The sequence below is a fragment of the Stegodyphus dumicola genome, chromosome X1, assembly GCF_044657685.1.
Source record: "Stegodyphus dumicola isolate Sdum_Otavi_A_Nest chromosome X1, ASM4465768v1".
In the NCBI taxonomy this organism is placed as follows: domain Eukaryota; kingdom Metazoa; phylum Arthropoda; class Arachnida; order Araneae; family Eresidae; genus Stegodyphus; species Stegodyphus dumicola.
In genome coordinates, this window is record NC_140780.1 from 80733596 (window position 1) to 80754246 (window position 20651).

At 32.0% G+C, this 20651-nt stretch overlaps 1 protein-coding gene across 2 annotated transcripts in view; it reads right to left on the reverse strand.

The window, feature by feature from the left end:
- The window catches only part of LOC118181801 (gamma-aminobutyric acid receptor subunit beta-like), a 534459-nt gene that overhangs the window by 117891 nt on the left and 395917 nt on the right, over positions 1-20651 (reverse strand). The window contains exon 7 of one of the 2 annotated variants that reach the window (XM_085808441.1): positions 17844-18322. In XM_085808441.1, the coding sequence (XP_085664567.1) occupies positions 17844-18322 (479 nt within the window). Of the gene's footprint in view, positions 1-17792; positions 18323-20651 lie in introns of both variants that reach the window. The other variant, XM_085808440.1, reaches the window with a different exon arrangement.

Genomic DNA, 20651 nt, shown 5'->3' on the forward strand with positions numbered 1-20651 from the left:
ATGTATTTTGCATCATATTGTGACAGGTTCTAGTTAGTTTGGGGATTAAACAACCTAGAATAAAATATATGTGTGTTAAAATCTACAGTACAATACGTTTCAATTAATGTTTAGTTGCTTGGTTATCTGACTAAATGCAAAGCACACCGTAGCTGTCTGCCTCTATGTATGTTTTCGTAGACTTCTTAATAGCGAGTGGCTGATATTCCTCCTTCAGAGGACAAACGACCGGTGTTCGGATATCTTATCCATTTGGTTAAGCCTCATTTTTGTGATACAGGGCAATATTTTATTCTTGTAGAACATTCTTAAACGTACGAACGCTAAGAGCAAAAATTTCAATGAGACACATAATTTTTCCTTCTCTTTTGGAATAATTATTATACACAAATAAAAAGTGCAAAGTTTCAACCGATCAAGTATAGAGAAAACCAATAATATTTACGAAATGACGATAATTATATTCTATCCCTTTTCTTTGTGCCAATGGAATTCATTTAAGACATCGTTATCAAATTTCCTTCTTTAACCCCAAATGGTTTTCCAATGCTGATTTGAAATTAGTAATATTTTTTAAGTCATGGCTTTAGTTTTCGTATCTACTAGCTAAATAAAAAAAACGAATATGAACAAAAGGCTAAAAACCATTTCATCTCCAGTGTTTTTATGCCTTGCGTCCTAGAAACTGAAGTAGGAAAAATCATTATTTTATCACAGAAGCATGATACAAAATTCACACCTTTTTCGTTACTTATGAATATTTTTACATCAGTAATGCACTCTTTTCTATAATGTACTTTTAAAATAAAACATTTTATTATTTCTCTGCTGTGATGGTATTATTATTTATTCATTATTCACCATCCAGTTGGTGGTAAGTAATTTTCCGTTCGGTGAAGAGAGTTAAAAGTTTTTAAAATATTAATTTACAATACATTTTAAAAAGACACTAATAAATTAATATTACTAAAAACAATCACCCTTGATGTCACATAATGCTTTATGAATCATATAAAATTGGATTTTAACTTTAAGTTATTAGCTCAGATAGTTATCGTAGGAATAATGTTTTTTAGTACGATGCTACATGAAATGTTATTAATCAAACATTCACTGCAAATTTAATTTTTCAAAGATTTAATGAGAAGACATTTTTAATTAATCAAAAATTGTTTGTATAACCATGTTTTTGTAGGATCAGCATGGCACTGATTAAGGAGGGTTCTTTTTAATCATAATGTCACCCAATATGCATATATTTAGATTTGTCCTTACAAAACATAGAAGGCCCACCAGCGGCCGAGCGGTAAAGTCGCTGAACACTGGTAGTTCGGTCCGAGGTTCGAATCCCGCGAACGGGCTGGCTGCATGGGCGTTTTCGTGGTTTTCCCCATGTGTAACGTGTATACGAGCCAGTTTCCCTTAGAAAGTCCTCCACGAAGGCATCCCTTCCCTAAGGCAGATAGCCCTCGAGGCTTTGCCATAATCACACACACCTTAACATAGAGAATAGTTAAAACATAGAGAAATAGTTGCATAACTAATTTTCTGAATTTTTTTGAATAACATAATTAATGATTACTTAATGTCTAAGCTAGAGAGTAACATCTGATAATGCCTTAACTTGAGAAGTCCATAAAGGAATGATTTATGTTAAACAAGGGTGGCTTATTTTACACAAAATCCCTCTAAAAATGTTATTAAAATTCTAAAAGATGTTAATGAAGTTAAATATCACAGGGTATTCAGTTTAGTGCTATATTAACAAGGTCAAAAGGCGGCCATTCAGCGAGCATAATCAACTACAATACAGCAACAGGTAAGTGCTAAGTGGTAATAATGTTAAGGATCGCGACTTTTAAACCAAAAATTCATTCGGGATTCAAAAATTGACACGTTTCTAAGAGTAGTAAACTTGATAATACATGAGCCAGTTAAAAATTTCGGCATTAGCATTTTCCAAGTTTGATGAATGTTCAAACTTTTGAAAAACTAAGGCCTAAATTCTGAGATCTTTGCTAAAGTAAAGTCTGCTGTGCACGATACAATAAGAATACTGTCGTTTTATTTACGAAGAAAGAAACGAAATCCTGTTTAGAAAAGTTCAGATGCGTGTTTCCCTCAGAAATTGGTATTGTTGGCCTATGTTAACATTGCTAATCCATTCCACCTGTTATACGCCTCCTGACCAGAAGTGTTCCCTTTACTTGTCGGTAAGTCTGGAGAGGACGAGTCAGATGCTGAGTTCCGTCTCCCACACACACATCCATATAAACATCTACTAGTCTCATTCTCATCTCATCTAGCATGCCTCAAAGACGGTAAACAAAGTTACGTTCTGTACAGTAAACTAGTACTTTATTTACATATATTGTGCTAGATTTAAAATGTAAATGCATTACGTATTTGTTTTGGTATTTTTAATTTATTATTATACAATATTTATACCTCTTACATCACAGTCGTAGTTAGGAAATATCCGTAACGAACCTACTAAAATTGCATGAACGAACTCATGATACGAATTTTCGTTCGGAACGAAATTTTTTCCTAGGGTAGGGAGAGTCTGTAGTATACTTTGAAAATGTGCACACTTACATAGCTTGTAATTTTGTGTATCGGAAAGTAATATATAATTAAAAATAATGAACTTGAAATATAAACGAAGGTAGGTTATGGAATTTTTAAATTGTGTAACCCTAAAGTTCACGACTAGACTGAATCTATGCATAATTAATGTTAAAAGTCGTAATTGATAATTTACTGTAATTTACCATCTGACTTTGAATATATGTAATGATTTGAGATTTTCTCCACATATTATGATTTTTTTTTTTTTTTTTTTTTTTAGAATTATTTTTGTTTCGGAAGACGTCTGAGAAAACTTTCCCTTACACAGCATTTCAAAGAATTTAATGAGAATTTCATTTCACATTTTGTTTATGTTATTGTAATTAGGAGAGAAAAACATTTCAAAATAAAATGAGGTCGTTTGCTCACCAGCGGCCGCCACTAAACATTAGTAGTTGGGTCCAGGTTTCCAGTATCGGCGAACGGTCTGGCTACATGGGCGTTTTCGTGATTTTCCCCACGTGTAACGTGGATACGAGCATGGCCATCTGGAGAAAAAAAACCTGGTTAGCTGCAGAGTGACGTCACAGAAGGCGTCTGATCTTTTCGTGACCTGTCCTTTGCTTATAATTTGTATATGCGCGTTTTGTTCAGTGTTTAGATTCTTTTGTTTTTAATAACATATAATTAAATTTACAGAGACTTGCTGAAAAAGTACATAAAAGGTCGTTTATTCTTTTGCAGTTAAGATTATTCTTTTAAGTGACATTATTTTAAGACATAATGACATTAATATTAACGAAATTTTCTATCCAATGTTTTACGATACCTTGCACGATTATTTTTATGCTGTATAGAAATGTTTTTTTTAAATTTTCTGAAAACAAAATTTTAAAATAAATAAATAAGTAAAATATTATTCATTAACATGAATAAATTTTTACGGTTTGATTTTTCTCGCTTCTATTGAATACTAAAAATAGAACCCTTTAATAAATATTCCGAAAAACATGTTTACAAAATTTATTATTAATTTCATTGATTCCAAATTTTGAAGATTTAATTTCGGAGTTGTGAAGGAAAGGGTGAGAGGAGGAATGAAAAGATTCCAAAGTATAAATAATTCACTGACCAAAATAAATAAATATTATTAACAAATTAAAAGACATTAAATTTTTTTTTTACCTTATTGCAATATAATTATTTATTAATCATTACTGCTGTTTTTAATCTTATGGTTAACTTGAATGAACGACTAATATTATATCTAATTCTTTAACACAATAAATACTTCGGAGCTTTCGCCGCCCAGATGGTATAGTGGTTAGAAGAGCCTCACTGCTATACCAAAGGGCGCAAAATCGAATCCCGGAAAAGGCATGGATGTAAAATTGTCTGTCCCTTCATAGGAGGTAACGGTGGCCTTCTATTAGATGCCTCCATAATAAAATGGTGACCGCTTCTGGCGCTAGTAGTGGCCAATGCCGTTATAGGCAAGTGTCCGGCATTTGTTAAAAAAAAACAACAACTTCAGAGCTTTCAAAATTTATGCAAATGCATTTTTAATTCATTTCAGGTATTATCTAATGTTATAGGCAAGTGCCCGCCCAACCGGGATAGTGATTACAGACTCTGACTTCCGTACCGATGGGCCCGAAATCGAATACCGGAGAAGGCAAGGATATTTGTAAATGTATAGTATCTATGGGGGATACTTTAAATATGCGGCGAGCCGAAAATCCTCTCTTGAGGTTAAGGAAAGAGGGGGTATCCTCCCGGAGTGCTCTCCGTCAAAACTGGAGGCGGAACTGAGCAAAGTCGCACTGTCACCTATATGATGCTCAAGGTTCTTGCCAACGACATGCGCAATCTTGCACGGTACTTTTCCGTTTTGCCGGCGCAAAGGATAAAGTCGCCAGTAATGGTACGATTGATGCCAAACAGAATATCTTCGCTGGTATCCTTTTACCCTTCATTTTCAAAACAAGACGCAGCCATTTCTTATCAGATTTATTGTTTCTTTCAATACTGGCATACAATTACATAAAAATTTTACTAGTTAAATTTTATGTCCTAAGACCATTCGCGGTAATTAATTAGGATGCAATCACATCATTCACTCCAAGGCTAAAATATAGAAAAGGCAAAATCAAGGATTAAATTCATCAAATTTAATGAGAATGCACTGCGGTTTTACATAATTTATGATTAAGCTATTCGTACGAATTGAAATAATTCTTGCATTTAAACTTGTATTCCAGAAGATTTAATTTAAGATTTAACTTGAAATTAATGTAGATAATTACTGAGAGAATTAGATTTTTGTAGCGTAGTTTACGTGAGATAAGATCACTTGGGGTCGTGTGATACGAACCGGCGAATCTGGTCTGGATGTTGAGCCATGAAAGCATAGTAAATTCTTAAATTAATGTCTTTTTACAAATTTATTGCCTTTATTTATTGGCTTTGTACGAAATTTTAAACCAAATTAAAATGTTTATGCCTTCAAAATAAAAAATTCGTAGAACTAACATTTGTTAACGTGTTTTAGGTATATACTGTATGCTGTCGCCTACAAAGTCTGCTTGGCGAGATTTGCGCCGGCGAAACGAAAAAGTACCTCTTGCACTCCTTGCCACGATGCATTTCGTGAGAAGGAGCGATGCATTCGAGGGAAGAATCTTATTCTGATGTTACTATCAGACAAGTGAGATAAGTCACAACAAGAACAACATTATTTAATAAAAAGAACAGGAGATCAAAAATCATAAAAAAATTAAATCTCTTGAAACCCTCTTGACATTTGTGAATACGAATTAAATAAACTGTAATTTTGCTAGTGCTCTACTGAAATCAAAGGATTTTACAGATAATGGTTCAATACTTTCAAGATTCTCAGCAAAGCCAATTATTCTCCCCTCCTCCCAATTTTATGTCATGATCTTTTTCACTTGAACTTTATCACTCACTAGCTGCTTATCTGCTTGTTCAGCCATCACGCTTTAGGAAATAAAGGAGTTTTCAAGTATTATAAGTGATGGAAGGCAGATTAAACCGTACAGGCACGGTGAAGACTTATTTTATATCTACACGGAAATCGATCGCTTTATTTATTAGCAAATATTAAACAAATAAGTAAACCTAACTATCAATTTGAACTCAAAAACGAAAATAGCGTAACTACTTTACTCAAATTTAGTAATAAAAACACGCGAATAATGTCAAAACACAGGGCAACGTTATTGAACAACACACAGATTAACGCTGCAATCCTTAACTTGCAGTATCCACAATGCTGCGCGAAGAGTAAAAGTTCAGACGTTTTCGTGAAGTCAAATCACGTGACCTTTGCAGCTGACCAGGCCATATAAATTCCCGAAGGTCACGATACGAGCCGGTTTACCATAAAAGATCCCATGGAGGTAGGAAAGGGAGGAGGGGCCATTCCGCGCTAGAAGTGAAGCACTGCTTTGAAGCTGGGGTCACCAGACGGGGTGTTTTTTGTTTACATTCAGAAGCTCGCTTGACAAAATTCTGATAGTATTTCGACACACGACAGTTCCATAGAAATCGAAAAAGGGACACTCTCGCATGAAAGAAACATTCATAGTGTGATGGATAATAGCAATTTGTATAGTTTACTGACATTTACGCAAAAATCACATCTTGGTTATTTTTCGATAACTAACAACAGCGATTTTGATTATGAATTTGTTTTATAAAATTCTAAGCTGTTGCACTACAAAAATATAGATTTTAAGAAAATTGCTAAAAGAGATCTGCGAAAATTTATTTTCTAGAAGATTTGAAAAGTTTGAAACTTGATGGCTAAATGTAAATATAAAATTATGTATGTTAAAATATTTGTAATTAGGCACATAGGTCAGATTAAGTTTTTATTAAATAGAGTAACGCATGCAAGGGCTCTCTGCCTAAAGAGAGAGATGCCATCGTGGAGGAATTTTGAAGAAAAACTGACCTTTGAGTGGGTATTAAAAATAATACTTATAATTTTCATTCAAATTATATTCATATATATTTTTTATGTAAAACTTTCGGGTGTATGCTAAATTAGTGTAAATTACTTTACACGAAAAATATAGTGAATGCACAGAAATTAAAGATTTGCACATGCCGGAAATGATAAATAGGAAATATGTATGGGTATTTATGCATGTGCTTGCAAAAAGCATGTATCTGCCTTTGACAAAATACTTGAATATTCATTAAATTATTTATAAATGTATTTGAAATGAAGAATTTATTCACTTATAAACAACTGTGATAGTACTGTGAAGAAATCTAATGATTAAATGTATCTAATTTATAATGATTATAAATGTTATCTAAATATATAATAACCTTAATATTGAATTGTAAACATAAATTGAAATCCTGTTGACAAATACGTTATAAAACTATTTAAGCAAGAATTGTTCGTATTGGAAAGCAATCTGTTAAAAGGTATTGTAAAGCAAATGCTATGAGATGCGCACTTAAGAACGTAATAAAGAGTTTTGGAATATATATTGTTGAAATGAAGGGTAAAAAAAAAAAAAAAAATCTGATAATTATAATTAAAAGAATTATTCCCTTTACATTTTATAATAAACTCAGCTACAAGTTTTAAATAATATTAAAAAAAAAAAAAAAAAAAAAAAAACGTATGTTATTCCCTTTCAGAAATGTTCAGAGAAAGTCAAATACTATTTTCCTAATAATTCTCTAATTTAAAATGAACCGAATAGAGCATTAATTATAAATTGACTTACATTTTTCGATTTAAAAGAAGCCAAAAAATCATGTCATATTTAAGAAAGTATTTTAGGAAGAAGCTCTATAAATAGAAAAGAAATAATGCATAATTTTAATATTAATAATGCAATAAACTTCTTAATTTTTGTACCTTAACCGAATAAAATCGAATTACCTTAATTTTTTTTCTAATGTAATTAACGAAAACTTGTGAAAATATTTCATTCAAATTAAACCATTCTGAGAAAACTGTCCTGTGAAAAGTATAGCATTTAATTCCGTTCAAAATGAAATGTTGTTTAAAAATATGTTGTTTTCACATACTTAGGACTCTGAAGTGTTGTAGAAAAAGAAAATATGTACATTTATATGTATATTTGCGACGTAATTACAAAATATTTACACCCGAACGCGTCAAATCCCATAGAACTCAATGGTAAATGACCCAATGTTTTGGTCACCACGTAGGGATCGCCGGTGCTTCAGAGCAGAGTACGGAGAAACTTGTTTAGGGCGACTCCATCTTACTTCCTACCTCCATGAAAGGTCCTCCATGGGGCATCCCTCCCTTTCCGTATAGTGCCTAATCGCGAAGTATATATTAAATAAATAATAGGTTGTTTTCTGAAATACGTATTCTAGCGGTTACATTCGGAATAAAATATCTTAGCCTAATCTGATTAAAATAGTGTTTACGGGGTTTCTATTATCTTGCGTCATAATTTAAAATAAGCTGGCCAAGTGTTACTAATAGCATAGTAGTTGAGAAACCAAAACACTAGTAGTTTGTCTCATTTTCACTTTCGGAAATTGAATAAGCTGACTGCAGTGTGTTCCGGATTTTCGATTAGATTTGGTACATTTCTAGTGAGAAAACATGAGCAAGTTTTTTTCATAAAGTTACGGAACCATTACCCAATTAACCCACACAGATCTGAAAGTTTGCTGACATAATTAAATACTGTGTTGAGTTTTTGTTCACATCATATGAATTTTACCTAATAATAAGACAGGCCATATGTGCCTTCATGGTATTTTTACATGTCTGCAGTATAACAATATAAAATATTTATTTGATGCAATCAGAGGTAACTAAAAGTAGAACTGTTGCTAAACCTTTTGACGTAAACATGATGTTTTTAACAAGAATTAATTGCTTATGGATTCTCTACTACATTTTAAAATTGTGTGAACATATTTTACTTCGACCATATTTCCCTTAAATAGGCAAGCCAAATTTCTTGTTACTAGCATTAGAAGACGATACGGTATTATAGTAAATATTAATAACTTCTCAGTATTAATAAAGAGCTTATATTTGTTTACGATATTTTAAACATACGAAACACATTAAGATAGCGAAGATGAAAGGAAATATTTAAAATCAATCCATTTAGTAAGAAAATATAGCAGACAATTTCAGAGGCTTCAGACCAAGCAAACAGGCTTCTCTTAATTAAACATAATGTGGAATAAACAGATCATTTAAACTCATAATACAGCGAAACATTTCTTGCAAAATTAGCCATATTAAAATTAAGAATTTAACTTTGAGGGTTTCTCTTACACAATTCTGCTGCTTCAACTTAAATTAAGAGATTTAATTAATTTTGTCTTTAAACTGTAAAATTAGGTCACTGTGTACTTGAAACGAATTATTTGTCCAATAAATTGAATGTCTAATGATTTAATGTATGATATCTCATCTGCGGTACATTTTGAAGTATTTTTTTTTCTTTTTAATGCGATACAGTTATTAATATAAAAGCTTCTGTAGGGAAAAAGTGGGGAAGGGAATCTGAATGCAATTTTTTTCAGGGGAAGAAAGCTGCCAAGAAATATTAGTTGTCAGACATTGCGTATTTTGTATTAAAAACATGTATTCAAAGTATTTATTTTCAGGATTTGAAGTTCAATTTTTTTCTTAGTATATGCCATAAGATACATCTGTGCAGGAAGCTTCAACAAAAAATCTTAATCAGGTGGGGCAAGTGATGCACTAACTCAAAATCAGAGGCGAAAATACAATAATAATGTTTACAGTATAATTCGTGGCAGTAATTCTTAAAAAAAAAAAAAAAAAAAAAAAAAAAAAAAGGAACAACAATAGTTACTTTAGATAACTTTAGATAAATTTCAGTAGATGAAATAATACATAACTTGAGGAATATTTTGATAGTTAAATGCAATATTTGCTTAATTTATATCTTACGGTGTTTGCTCGAACGTTAATGTTTACCACTACTTAAGTCTACTTAAGTTATTAAGTTAACTTTAATAACTTGGTCTAGGAATTAACTCTCAAGCAGCATTGTTTTTTTTAATTTTAAAAGTTATAAAAGACATTTTGAAAGAGACCAAGGAAAGCAAAAACCTATGAGCGTTCAATTGGCAAAAGTATGAATACACTCGAATCACTTGTACATTTTCGGAATTCAATACTTGGGTCGCTGGTGATCCTGACTGCGTGGAACTAACCACAGTTTCTGCATGCGTAACTCAATTGCGAGTTTTTTCCCCATTTGAAATTCTCCAAGAAGGCATAAAAGCTATGCAAGTTTTTACGCAGGTTGTCCTTAGGGGCTTTATCACAGTTGACAGTTGAGAGCAGAATCTGGACACCCATGCGGCGTACTTAGACTATTCGGGTCTAGTCCAGGTTCCGCAACTATCCGGGGCTTTATCACAGTTAGTCAGTAATACTTCGCAGTAAAAGGTAACGCTGATTATTAGAAATAATATTCGGTCAATTTTTACAGAAGCTGATTTGCAGCCCATTTATTATAGCTTAACTTTTAGTCCAAGAAACGCGCGCAGACTTAAAGGCTCCTGTAAAGGGGAAAAAAGGAATTCACGCTTTTATTAATAAAATTGCGAATCTGCGTATTTATTGCATAAAATAAACAGTCTAGGTGATCATATCATGCAAAATTTTAGGAGGGAAATATTTCCTTTTAACATATGAAATCATTTCCATTTAAAGGTTTTAAAGCTGAGGCCATCTAATTCACGCGTGTTTCGTGGTTTTCGCTAGTATAAACGGGCCTGAATTAAAGCTATTTCTAAGTATCGAAAACCGAAACATTGTTGTCAAATGATGTTACATATCGCAATGGACGCAGAGAAAATCAGCTATAAAAGATTCTTTTTTATATTTAAAACTAATGGTTCATTAACAACTAAGGCTAAACGGTATATTGATGACCTAAAACTTAAAGGTAGTTCTTTATACATGATGCAATCAAGATAACGTATCAAAAACTTCAGAACTCGCTTATACAAAATAATAACTTTCTGATATTTATTTATATACCTTTTAAGCTGAGAAGGTCAATATTATCAAAACTTTAGATTCAACTTCTTCCAAAAACTTAATTTGCACATAATTCTACAGATAATTAATGCACAGTATGAAAATTTTATATATAGATATACATTATAAAGCTATACAAATGTAATAAGAAAATCTACAAAAAATAATTAAAATGCTGAAAAATTATTGCGAACACATAAGATATCTATTAGTGAATTTTAAGCATTAGACAGTTATTTGCTGTCTAAACAACTGTCTAAATTGTCTAAATTGTAAAACAAATTTTCATAAATTATTGTATTGAAATGTATACATCATAATGCACATATCAAAACATTAATCGTGAAAGTGAATGAAAATTATTAGAGGCAATTCGTATACAAATAAAAGGAAACAAACTGGTAAACCTTATTGTCTTTTCAAAGAGCTGCCAATCAAAAGATCAACGGGAGCACTTTTTTTACTTTGTATCGGGGCATATTGCTAATTCCACATGCATTTTCAGAAAGAGTGTGCAGAAACATTTTTATGATAAAACGAACTTCAATTTTAATAATTTAATAATCTGAATTTTAGATGAAGCAATCATCAATCGTCGCAATATTATGTTATAGTTACTCTACTAGAATTACTGAAAATCAAATTGCATTCCCCGTTTGGCCTAATGAATTAGATTAATAAAATTTTGATTTTAAAAGACGAAAGCCTAGCTTATTAAATCAAAAAAAAATAAAGTATAACAAAAAAGGATGCAATATTTACAAGCAATAAGTTACTAGTTTGGTATAGTACACAAATCAAAGAATAAAAATCCTTCTCTCATACTAATTGATCGCCAAAATGGGGGGGGAGGGGAAACTAGTAAAACGTGGAGGAGAGAAATGACTGCAAGCAAAGTACTTGCTCCATTGACAAATCTGGAAAATAACTAGAAATAATTTTGTAAAACGAACCATTTATAATCAAAAATAAATAAACCATTACAAGAATTGTACATGTTATTCCAAAAAATAAAATTCCAAAACCTAATCTAAAAGGAAAAGTTATTAATGTATGTATGAATTTCAATTTTAGTGCCAAAGTAGTGCCAAACTGATATTTTACACACTCAGAATATTTAAACGTAAGCTGTAGGCATATTTAAAATGGAAATCATTTTTAAATAATTGGACAATAAACAGTTTTATTTTGTTTTAAGATTTAAAACTTTCTCGGGGAAAAAAAAAATGGAAAACAACTAAAACGTGGTATGATGTGAAGCTAAAGTCATAAAAAAGAGGAGAATAAGTTGAAAGCTAAAGACCCTCCCTTTATGGCCATATATCAGATCTAGAATGTAAATGGGTTTTTGTTAATTAAAGAGATAACAGCAGTATTACGCATTCAGAAAATACTTCATCATCAGGTTTAATTAATTTTTATCATTAATAGCATGATTAAATTAGAACGTCCTAATGAGCAGTTTATTCAATTTAAAGCTAATGAAATCAATTATAGATTTATTATTTAAGAGGTTTCTAATAAATATATTTATTTATTTATCCATGTCTTCAATTTTAGTGAGTATTTTTAAATGTTAAAATAAGAGTAATGATTGTGTTGGCTGTTTCTTTTTTAGACATAATGGAGTTTCCATGGATTACTTTATTGGTTTCAAAAACTGAATAAACTTCTTTTGCCAAAAGCTTAATTTTTTATAGTTAAAACTTTTAATATCTAGGTAATCTACGTTATAGCTGTTTATATAGTTTTTCTAAACGTTAAGCATTTTGGATAAATACTGAGGTTTCTGTTATTTCTAAACTGTTAAATGTGATATCATCATCAATATAGCAACCTGCAATTTTTCTTCGACGGTTTAGAAGATATACAGTTCATCTTGACGGTCAGATTTTATAAAGGTAAGGTCTTAATTCTTTTGTTTTGGATTGTACCAAACTGGTAACTTCTTGTTTCCAAATACTGCATCTTTTATTATCACTTTATGCTTTACTTATTACAAACTGTTATGTTTTCTCTTTCAAAACTAAAATTTCCAAAATCTGCTTTTAGTTTATTCATCCAAAGGAGAGTACAATTTGAACTTCAGTAATTTTGGTTGAGACAAAAATGCTAGTGACTCAAAATTAGAACATGTCCATGTCTATTTTCTCATTTAAAAAATTTCTATGTTCAGAAATTTAGAATTTACGTTTTTTTAAAAAGAACAAGATGGTTTCCCAAAGCATAGTACTTTACGTTTTTATTAATAAATTTCAAATAATAGACCATTTTTAATACGAACAGTATTTCCTACGTCTCATTGTCTTATTTATCTACGCTTGCATATAAAAATGGTTCAAGGCCTTCTTAATGTTTTCTTAAATTACATCGCATTTTTTTTTTCGAAAATGTAATTTAGTTTTAGCTTGGGATATGTGTGCATATTGTGTTAGTCTTACATAACCCCTTATCAATATTTTTCGCCCGTTTAATACATATACTGTCTGGCGTTTACTTTATATTTTATTAATTTTGAAATATGAAAAATAAAATGTTTCTCCGAGTTGAAGCAGTTCTTATGCCTTGAGGATTTCTTTATTTAAAACATTATCATCTTGCATCTTTTGACTGTAAAAGTTTTGACGCAAATTGTTTGTAGTTGCTAATTATAATTATTGAAAAGTTTTAGTACTTAAAAAATTATTTGCCTTTTGCATTTTTTGGTTTTTCAATTATGATTTGAAGTTTGGCTGTGCTGGAAAAATATGGCTCTCTTTTAATCTTTATTTTTTTCTATTTCATGATTAGTAAGGACCAGAAACGGTTTTGTGAATGATATAGAGAGCCTTTTATTAATTTAGAGAGAATATTTTGTATCACTCTTTTTTGCAGCATGAAAAATTCTTGAATTTTATTAATGTAATCGATTGAAGTGTTCGAGCTTTGCCCTCCATCCCGACAAATAACAGGCTCGAAGAATTTTAATTCTCTGCTAAGTTTCAGCTTTTTAATTATGATTTCTATCCAAATTTGGCACTTTCAAAAACCTTTGTACCAGTTGCCTTCTTTCTAGGTTCAACTTAAATTACCCTTGTGATATATATGTTGGTTTTATTTTAATTTTCTTTCATATTTTTCATGTATTTCAAAGATTACCATTCTCTTCTTTGTCTTTGGAAGTGGCCTATTTATTTATATAATTTAATTATATGTGTATAATTTAGAAAATGTTGGTGCCATGGTAGATACTTAAAAGCAGAAATTTGCAAAAGTGGCCGACTTTAATTATTCCTTTCTATTTTGGTTAACACATATTTTTTAGCCAACACATAAATTAGAGCATCAAGCATGCCTGTTTCAGAGTTTTCACATTTTTTAGATGTTGTGGTAAGTGGAGAGACAACAAGCAGCTATCTGGCTACAGAGAAAGAAGCAGACAAATTGCGATGCATTAAGCATGAAAGGCTGCAGTGGAAGAAAAAATTATGGTTTCGCAAGTCAGTTTCCGTTGCTTTATCTGAATTGGATATTTAAGCTACAAAAATTATTATTTAAAACCTTATGTACGTTATCTGTATCGCAGCGCTATATGAAATTCAAATTGCATGGACTAATTTCGAAATGACGCAGTTTAGAAATTTATTGTAAGCAGTTTACGATTTTTAGGACAGGGACATTTTAGGGCTATTGCTAAAGTTTTATTAATTTACCTATTTTATTCATACATATACATATATATTAACAATAATTAAAAAGATGAGAAGAATTTAGGAGTTTCAGTGTGAAAACCTAGCGCAAATGTAGCTGAAACGTATTAAATTTAATTAAAAAAATTAATGATTATACTTTACAGGAAAGAAAAGAAAAATATATATATACATATATCACATTTTCCTGAATCCTTGAAAAATATCGTAAGGATTATCAATTCGTTTTTTTTTGTTTTATTTGCGTATTAATTGTATTATATTATTTTTCATTCGCTTCTACGTTTAATATCTTGGCATGTGCATAGTGATTTTTTTCTTTACATTAGACGGTTAACCACTGTAATAACAGTAAAGTTTCCAGAAGTATATACAGTAAAATAATTTAAATTACATAAAAACATACAAATTTCCAATACTAATAAATACATCCTGCCTTAAACAAGGCGGTTTACTACCCTAAATCGCAAGAAGGATAAGGCAGGATGTGTTTATTTGTATTGCAGATAATTTTATATAAAACATCATTTATGTAATTAAAATTCTTTTACTGTATATACTTCTGGCAAACTTTACTGCTATTATTACTGCATATTTAGTTTCTAAAAAATCTCAATAGCAGCTGATATTGAGTGAAAATGTTTTACTGTAATTAACTCAGTTTTCTGTTTCCTTGACTTTTAGCCAGAGCTAATTTTGAAAAAATTCCTTATTCCACTCCAGTACTTGTTTCGGCCATTTTCAAATTATCTGCTTAACACAGAACCTTTATCTGGATAGTTTCGTCCCTCTCCCCAGCAAATAATATTTCTTTGGCTACAGCTAATCAGAGCTGTTCCTTTCCAAAATTTCTCGCCACTTCAGATTTCACTAATTGCGAGCTTTGAGTCTGTACACCAAATGAAACTTTCATAGCCTTTTATATTACAAATCTAAAAGTGCAACCAGGCGGGAAACTACAACTTCTCTATTTGATTTTGTAAAATGGCTAACTGCGAAAATTATTTTGGGTTCCATAATAAATTTTGTTTTAGGCCCTAATTTTTTTAACTTGTTTGTTAAAAAGGACAGAATATTTATACGTTTCATATTGTAAGTATTTGATTTTTAATTTTTAGTTTTTTTGAGAAGATTAATTTTCTTTTCAATCTTTGTGTAGTCTGGTTCACGTGTTTAGACAAGTATTCAGTTTAATTCAATATTTACCCAAACTATGGTTTTTTTAGGAAATCGTGTCGTTTTCAGGAGTTTCTGTCGCATGTATGAAAATAATTAAGTTTAATATTTCTTTGGGTTAAATTTCATATAATCGTATTTAAACGTTACAGACTGAATAAATACGATCACATCATATCTGTTGATGGTTTTAGAGAGAAAGACTAATTCTCCTTGAAATGTCAATTGTTTGTATGAAATCAGTACTGATTACTTACTAATTATTATTTTATTGTGTTTCCAAGTTATTTTTATTAAACAAGTTTTATAAATATAATAGTTTGAACTCTACATTTTCCAGTAAGGTGTTCATTTATCAGTATATCAACAGTTTATTTTTTCTCTTCGTTTTTCTAGAGGATAAATCCTATTAATAATTTAGTGTATGTATATATATATATATATATATATATATATATATATATATAAAGGGTAATTCGCTACTAGACCGACAAACTTTCAGGGTGTGGGAGGGTACAGAGACGACTTGGAATCACACAAGAATGCAGGGTCGCGAATATCGTACTTGTGAGCTATGGCGCAAAGAAGCAGAGAGAAAGAACAGAAACAGCAAAACATTAATGGGACATAAAACGTACTACAACAGTTGTTTGAAATTACGACCAGAAATCGTCTGGTAGGCCTGAAAGTGACGCTGCATTTAACATTCCTTGCATTCTAGAAGATTTCTGGCATGTCACGTATCCTCCCGAGCGACGAGATCTTCAACTGAAGAAACGAGCATCTCGTACACCAAACTCTTCATGTGACCCCAGAAGAAGTCCATGCATAAAAGGTCGGTCCTGTGTAAGTCCATGTGGTACCAGCGTGACGGGGCTCCTTCACATTACACGACTGACGTACGCAGACAGATAGACGTAACCTTCAGAGAGCGGCGGATAGGTCGTGGAGGCCCAGTTCAGGCTTGAGAGATCATCGGACCTATCATGCATGTACTTCTTCTGGGATCGCATGTAAAGTTTGCTGTACGAGATGTCCTTTCTTTCAGCTGAAGATCTCGTCGCTCAAATATCTGTAGTTTTTCCAAAATGATACGTGACATGCCAGGAATCTTCCAGATCGTAAGAAATTCCACACAGCGCCACTGCTAGACAAGCCAGACGACTTCTGGTCGTAATTTCGAACACCTGCTGTAGTACAACCTTACAATAAAAATTTTTGCGGTTCCAATAATGTGTCACTGGTTTCTGTTCTCCTCTTCTTTTTTGCACCATAGCTCGCAAACACGGCATTTGCGACCTCGCATTCCCATGTGATTCCAAATCGTCTCTGTACCCTCTACACACCCTGCAAGTTTATCAGTTTGGTAGCAGATTACCCTGTATATATATTATAGAAGTAAATCTTGGATAATTATATATGACACTATGGTTTATTCTTTAGCAGAAGTACATAATTAAAAATCCTTCAGTATAATTTTCAGATATGCATTTTAGGCAAAACATCAAAAAGATTGTATAATTAAGAGAAAATTTGCCTTCCAAAATCTACATGTTTGTAGTCAAAAAAGGCGATTTGAGTACCTTTTCATTAGTTTTATTATTAACATTTATTACTGGGAAAATTTTTCACAATACTATATCGATAATAATAAATGAAATAAAGCTATATATTGTGCTTGTGATGTTTTTAAGCTTTTTACACCCTCCTTACCGTGTACTTTCTGGGTGTAATTGAAAAGCACTTTCAGTTAGCAATCGGATTTCGAGTCTCGGTGAGGGAATTACACATTTTACACACTGCAGTTCAAAAATTCCTAATGTCTCTATATATTTATTATAAATTTCTGTCCAAAAAATAGATTTTACATGATATCAAAGCAAAAAAAAAAATCAGCTTAACTAACCTTTCTTTCAAGTTCAGTAATTAAAAACTGAGATTTTTATAACATTTGATTCAATTCTGTACAAAACTTTTGCTAGTAATATTTCAAAATACTCATTCCAAATAACAATGTAATGCAAGAAAAATAAATAAGCAGCGTGCATAAATGCAAGAAAAATAAATATCTCCATAAGATATTGAATTCCACTTGCGAACTGAAGAAAAAGGCTTTATGAAAGCAGATTTACATTTTAAAGTTATTAGTAAATGATACTATATCTACAAAATTTCCTTGAAGCAGCGACATTGCAAATCCCGAAGTTGTGCCTGCGGATATCTAAGTACTTCGAAGTTCGAGGCCAGGAATTTGGTTTCGGAGTTGGGGGAACACGTAAAGGAATTACCTGATTAGCGGAAGGGGTAAGGCCGTCACATCTATAACGGTGAGTACTCACCGCTGTCCTGACAAGAGGCACCTCGGAGTTGCCAGCGACCAGCACAGGTGCATCGCCATCGGCAGTGGAGGCGGAGGAGGCGGCGTGATGGGCCAGGCACCGTTGGCGATGGTGCTCCGCAATCTTGGCGATGAGTTGAGTGCGGGTCTTGCGCATAGCGATCCTTTTACCTAAATAGCCGACAGTAGCATATTCCAAAAGCGATGCGAAGACCATGACGAAACAGGTGCCCAGGTAAACGTCGATGCTCTTGATGTAGGAGATCTTGGGTAAGGCGGCATTGGTGCTGGACATAAGGGTTGTCATTGTGAGAACGGTGGTCACCCCAAGCGCTACTCGGGCAGGGGTGGCATTTCGGTGCAGCCAGAAGGACACCCACGAGATGATGACTATGAGTCCCGCTGGTATGTAGATCTGGATCAAATAGTAGCCCATGCTACGGATGAATTGGATTTCACAGATGAGGCGAGAGTAGTTTCCTGGGAAACAATTACATATTAGAGAACAATGTATTACTAGATAGAATTCCATGAAGTTTCAGGGAAGTTTCCGTAAAAACAAAATAAGGAAGTTTTATAAGAAAGTTCATCATAGGTTTTGCTGATTATTCATAAGCGATTTTACTCGTTTATTTCAAATATGTAACCTGAATTTCCGACTGAAGAAAGCAACATACAAGAATATGAGCTATGGGCTAGCTTTGAGGCAGGCCGCAGACTGAGTAACTGTATGTGAAACAAACAAGAAAGGTCTCTAACATATACCCATTGCGAAATTTTGTCAACTGTTGACAACTTGTTTGAAATTTCTGTTCCAAATGTAAATCATTTGAATTTCTAAAAAACGAGAATAAAAATTAGGAACTGAAGACAGGTCAGATTTTTATTTTCTAATTTTTTATGAAAGTAGGTCTGAAGAATGATTGTTCTTCAGGCATTATGAAAACTTTAAAGATGTATAAGGCGTCAAGGATAAACTCATTGCAAATTGCAAAGTTAGAAGTTATCAATCCTATTCAATTGTATCATGAAATAATTTTGTGGAATAATTGAATCCTTTTAAACTAAGTCATACTGTTACTTTTAATTTAATTTTCTCTGTATCTTACTCACACATCCTATCTCTTGTGTAACGAAGTAAACATTCCCAACAAACGTCTCATGTCACTTTCAGTACATTCATCACTTCTGTTCCTCGACAAATTTCATTTCAGTAAAATCATAAAAGAGCCATTTTATCTAAGCTCAAAGTTTTTTTCTTCTGCTTTCCGCTCTATCTGTTATTTAAAATAGCACTTATAAAAATTATTTTTCATTTACACAGTATTTCAGTTAGCATATCAAATAAAAGCATCTCAACAGTGCGAGTACAAATATGTTACACGTAGGCACACAATGAGAGGCTTAAAGTGATTTAACGTATATTATGTATATGCTCTGCAAAATGTGATTCATCTCATTAAGATTTATGTAAATGACCACAAATTACTCGTGAGATCAGATTTTGATAATTTGAAATCGATGGTTATGAAGTGAATGATGTAATTCTCTGTGTGATTAATAATATCATTATGCTGTAAATTTAATCTACCCTCGAGGCAAAATGTTAATTGAAGAAATTTCCCTTTTAGGCAATAGGTAATTAATCTTCATTTTATTCGAGCTAATGTTTTAAACAATAAATACCGTGTTTCAAGTTTCAAGATATTTCTACCGTTTTTTTTCGCTACGTGCAGGTATTTGTTTAACTTCTGTGAAACCTTTCCTTAAAAAGAAATAACAGAAAAAATATCATTCCAGGGAACAAGCTCAGAAAGAGTAGCCAGCATATTTACTCTGAGAATTTTAAAATAAAGATATGTGTAAAATTCTTTCTAAGGTTTTCCTTCGTCATATGAAATAAATATTAATAAAACCTTTTAATTCATCTTAACATCAAACAAATGTTGTTGATACTAATTAATGAATTACTGTTTGGCAATAACTTAGAAGATATTGTCATAGATTTGGCAGTAACTTGGAGGATATTTTTGCATTCAACAGGACGCCGTAACAAGAGACAAGCTACTTAAAAACTGTTGTACGTTAAACATTAGTCAAGTTTTTCTCTTAGCAGAATGATTGATCATCGGAATTGGCTGCCTCGCTATGTTGTTTTAACCTAGTTAAAAAAAAAAAAAAAAAAAAGACCGCGCAGGTTTGATAAAAAGCGCTTGCACAGACATTGGGGGATAGTCTGTGAGTACGATGAATTAGATGCTTGTTTGGAAGATAGGGCTGTATTTATTAAGCTCTCTGCTTCTGTGAAGGGAAAGAAATGGGAGAACGTGACGTTCACATGTGTAGTCTCATTTCCACCATTCACGTTCAGCACGTTTTATCTAGTTTTAAAGAAAGAAATGAAAGAAAAGAAAATGAACTTTTTTGTAAATTTGTGTTTTCCATTAGACTTTAGATTTTGCTTTTCCTAATCTGACGTGCTCGTAATTTACAATAAATCGCAAGATCTTAATTCGTCACTGTTTCACACTGAAGCAAAAGATCCAATCATTATATGAAAATTAATGTGAAAAGGGCAAACAAAATCATTGGAAGTTTCTTTAGCATAAAAGCTTGAGTGTTCAGTTTCGAAAACAAGAGATCGCAATTTTCACAAATATTTAATTTACTTTTATTTATAAAAATTTTAGCTTGAATTAAGGATTGAAGGTCCGTGCAAAATTAAACAGCTTACTTTTATTCGACTTTAATAATTCTAGACTAAAATTTTATCATTTATAATAAACGGTTCATGTGAAAACTCTACAAG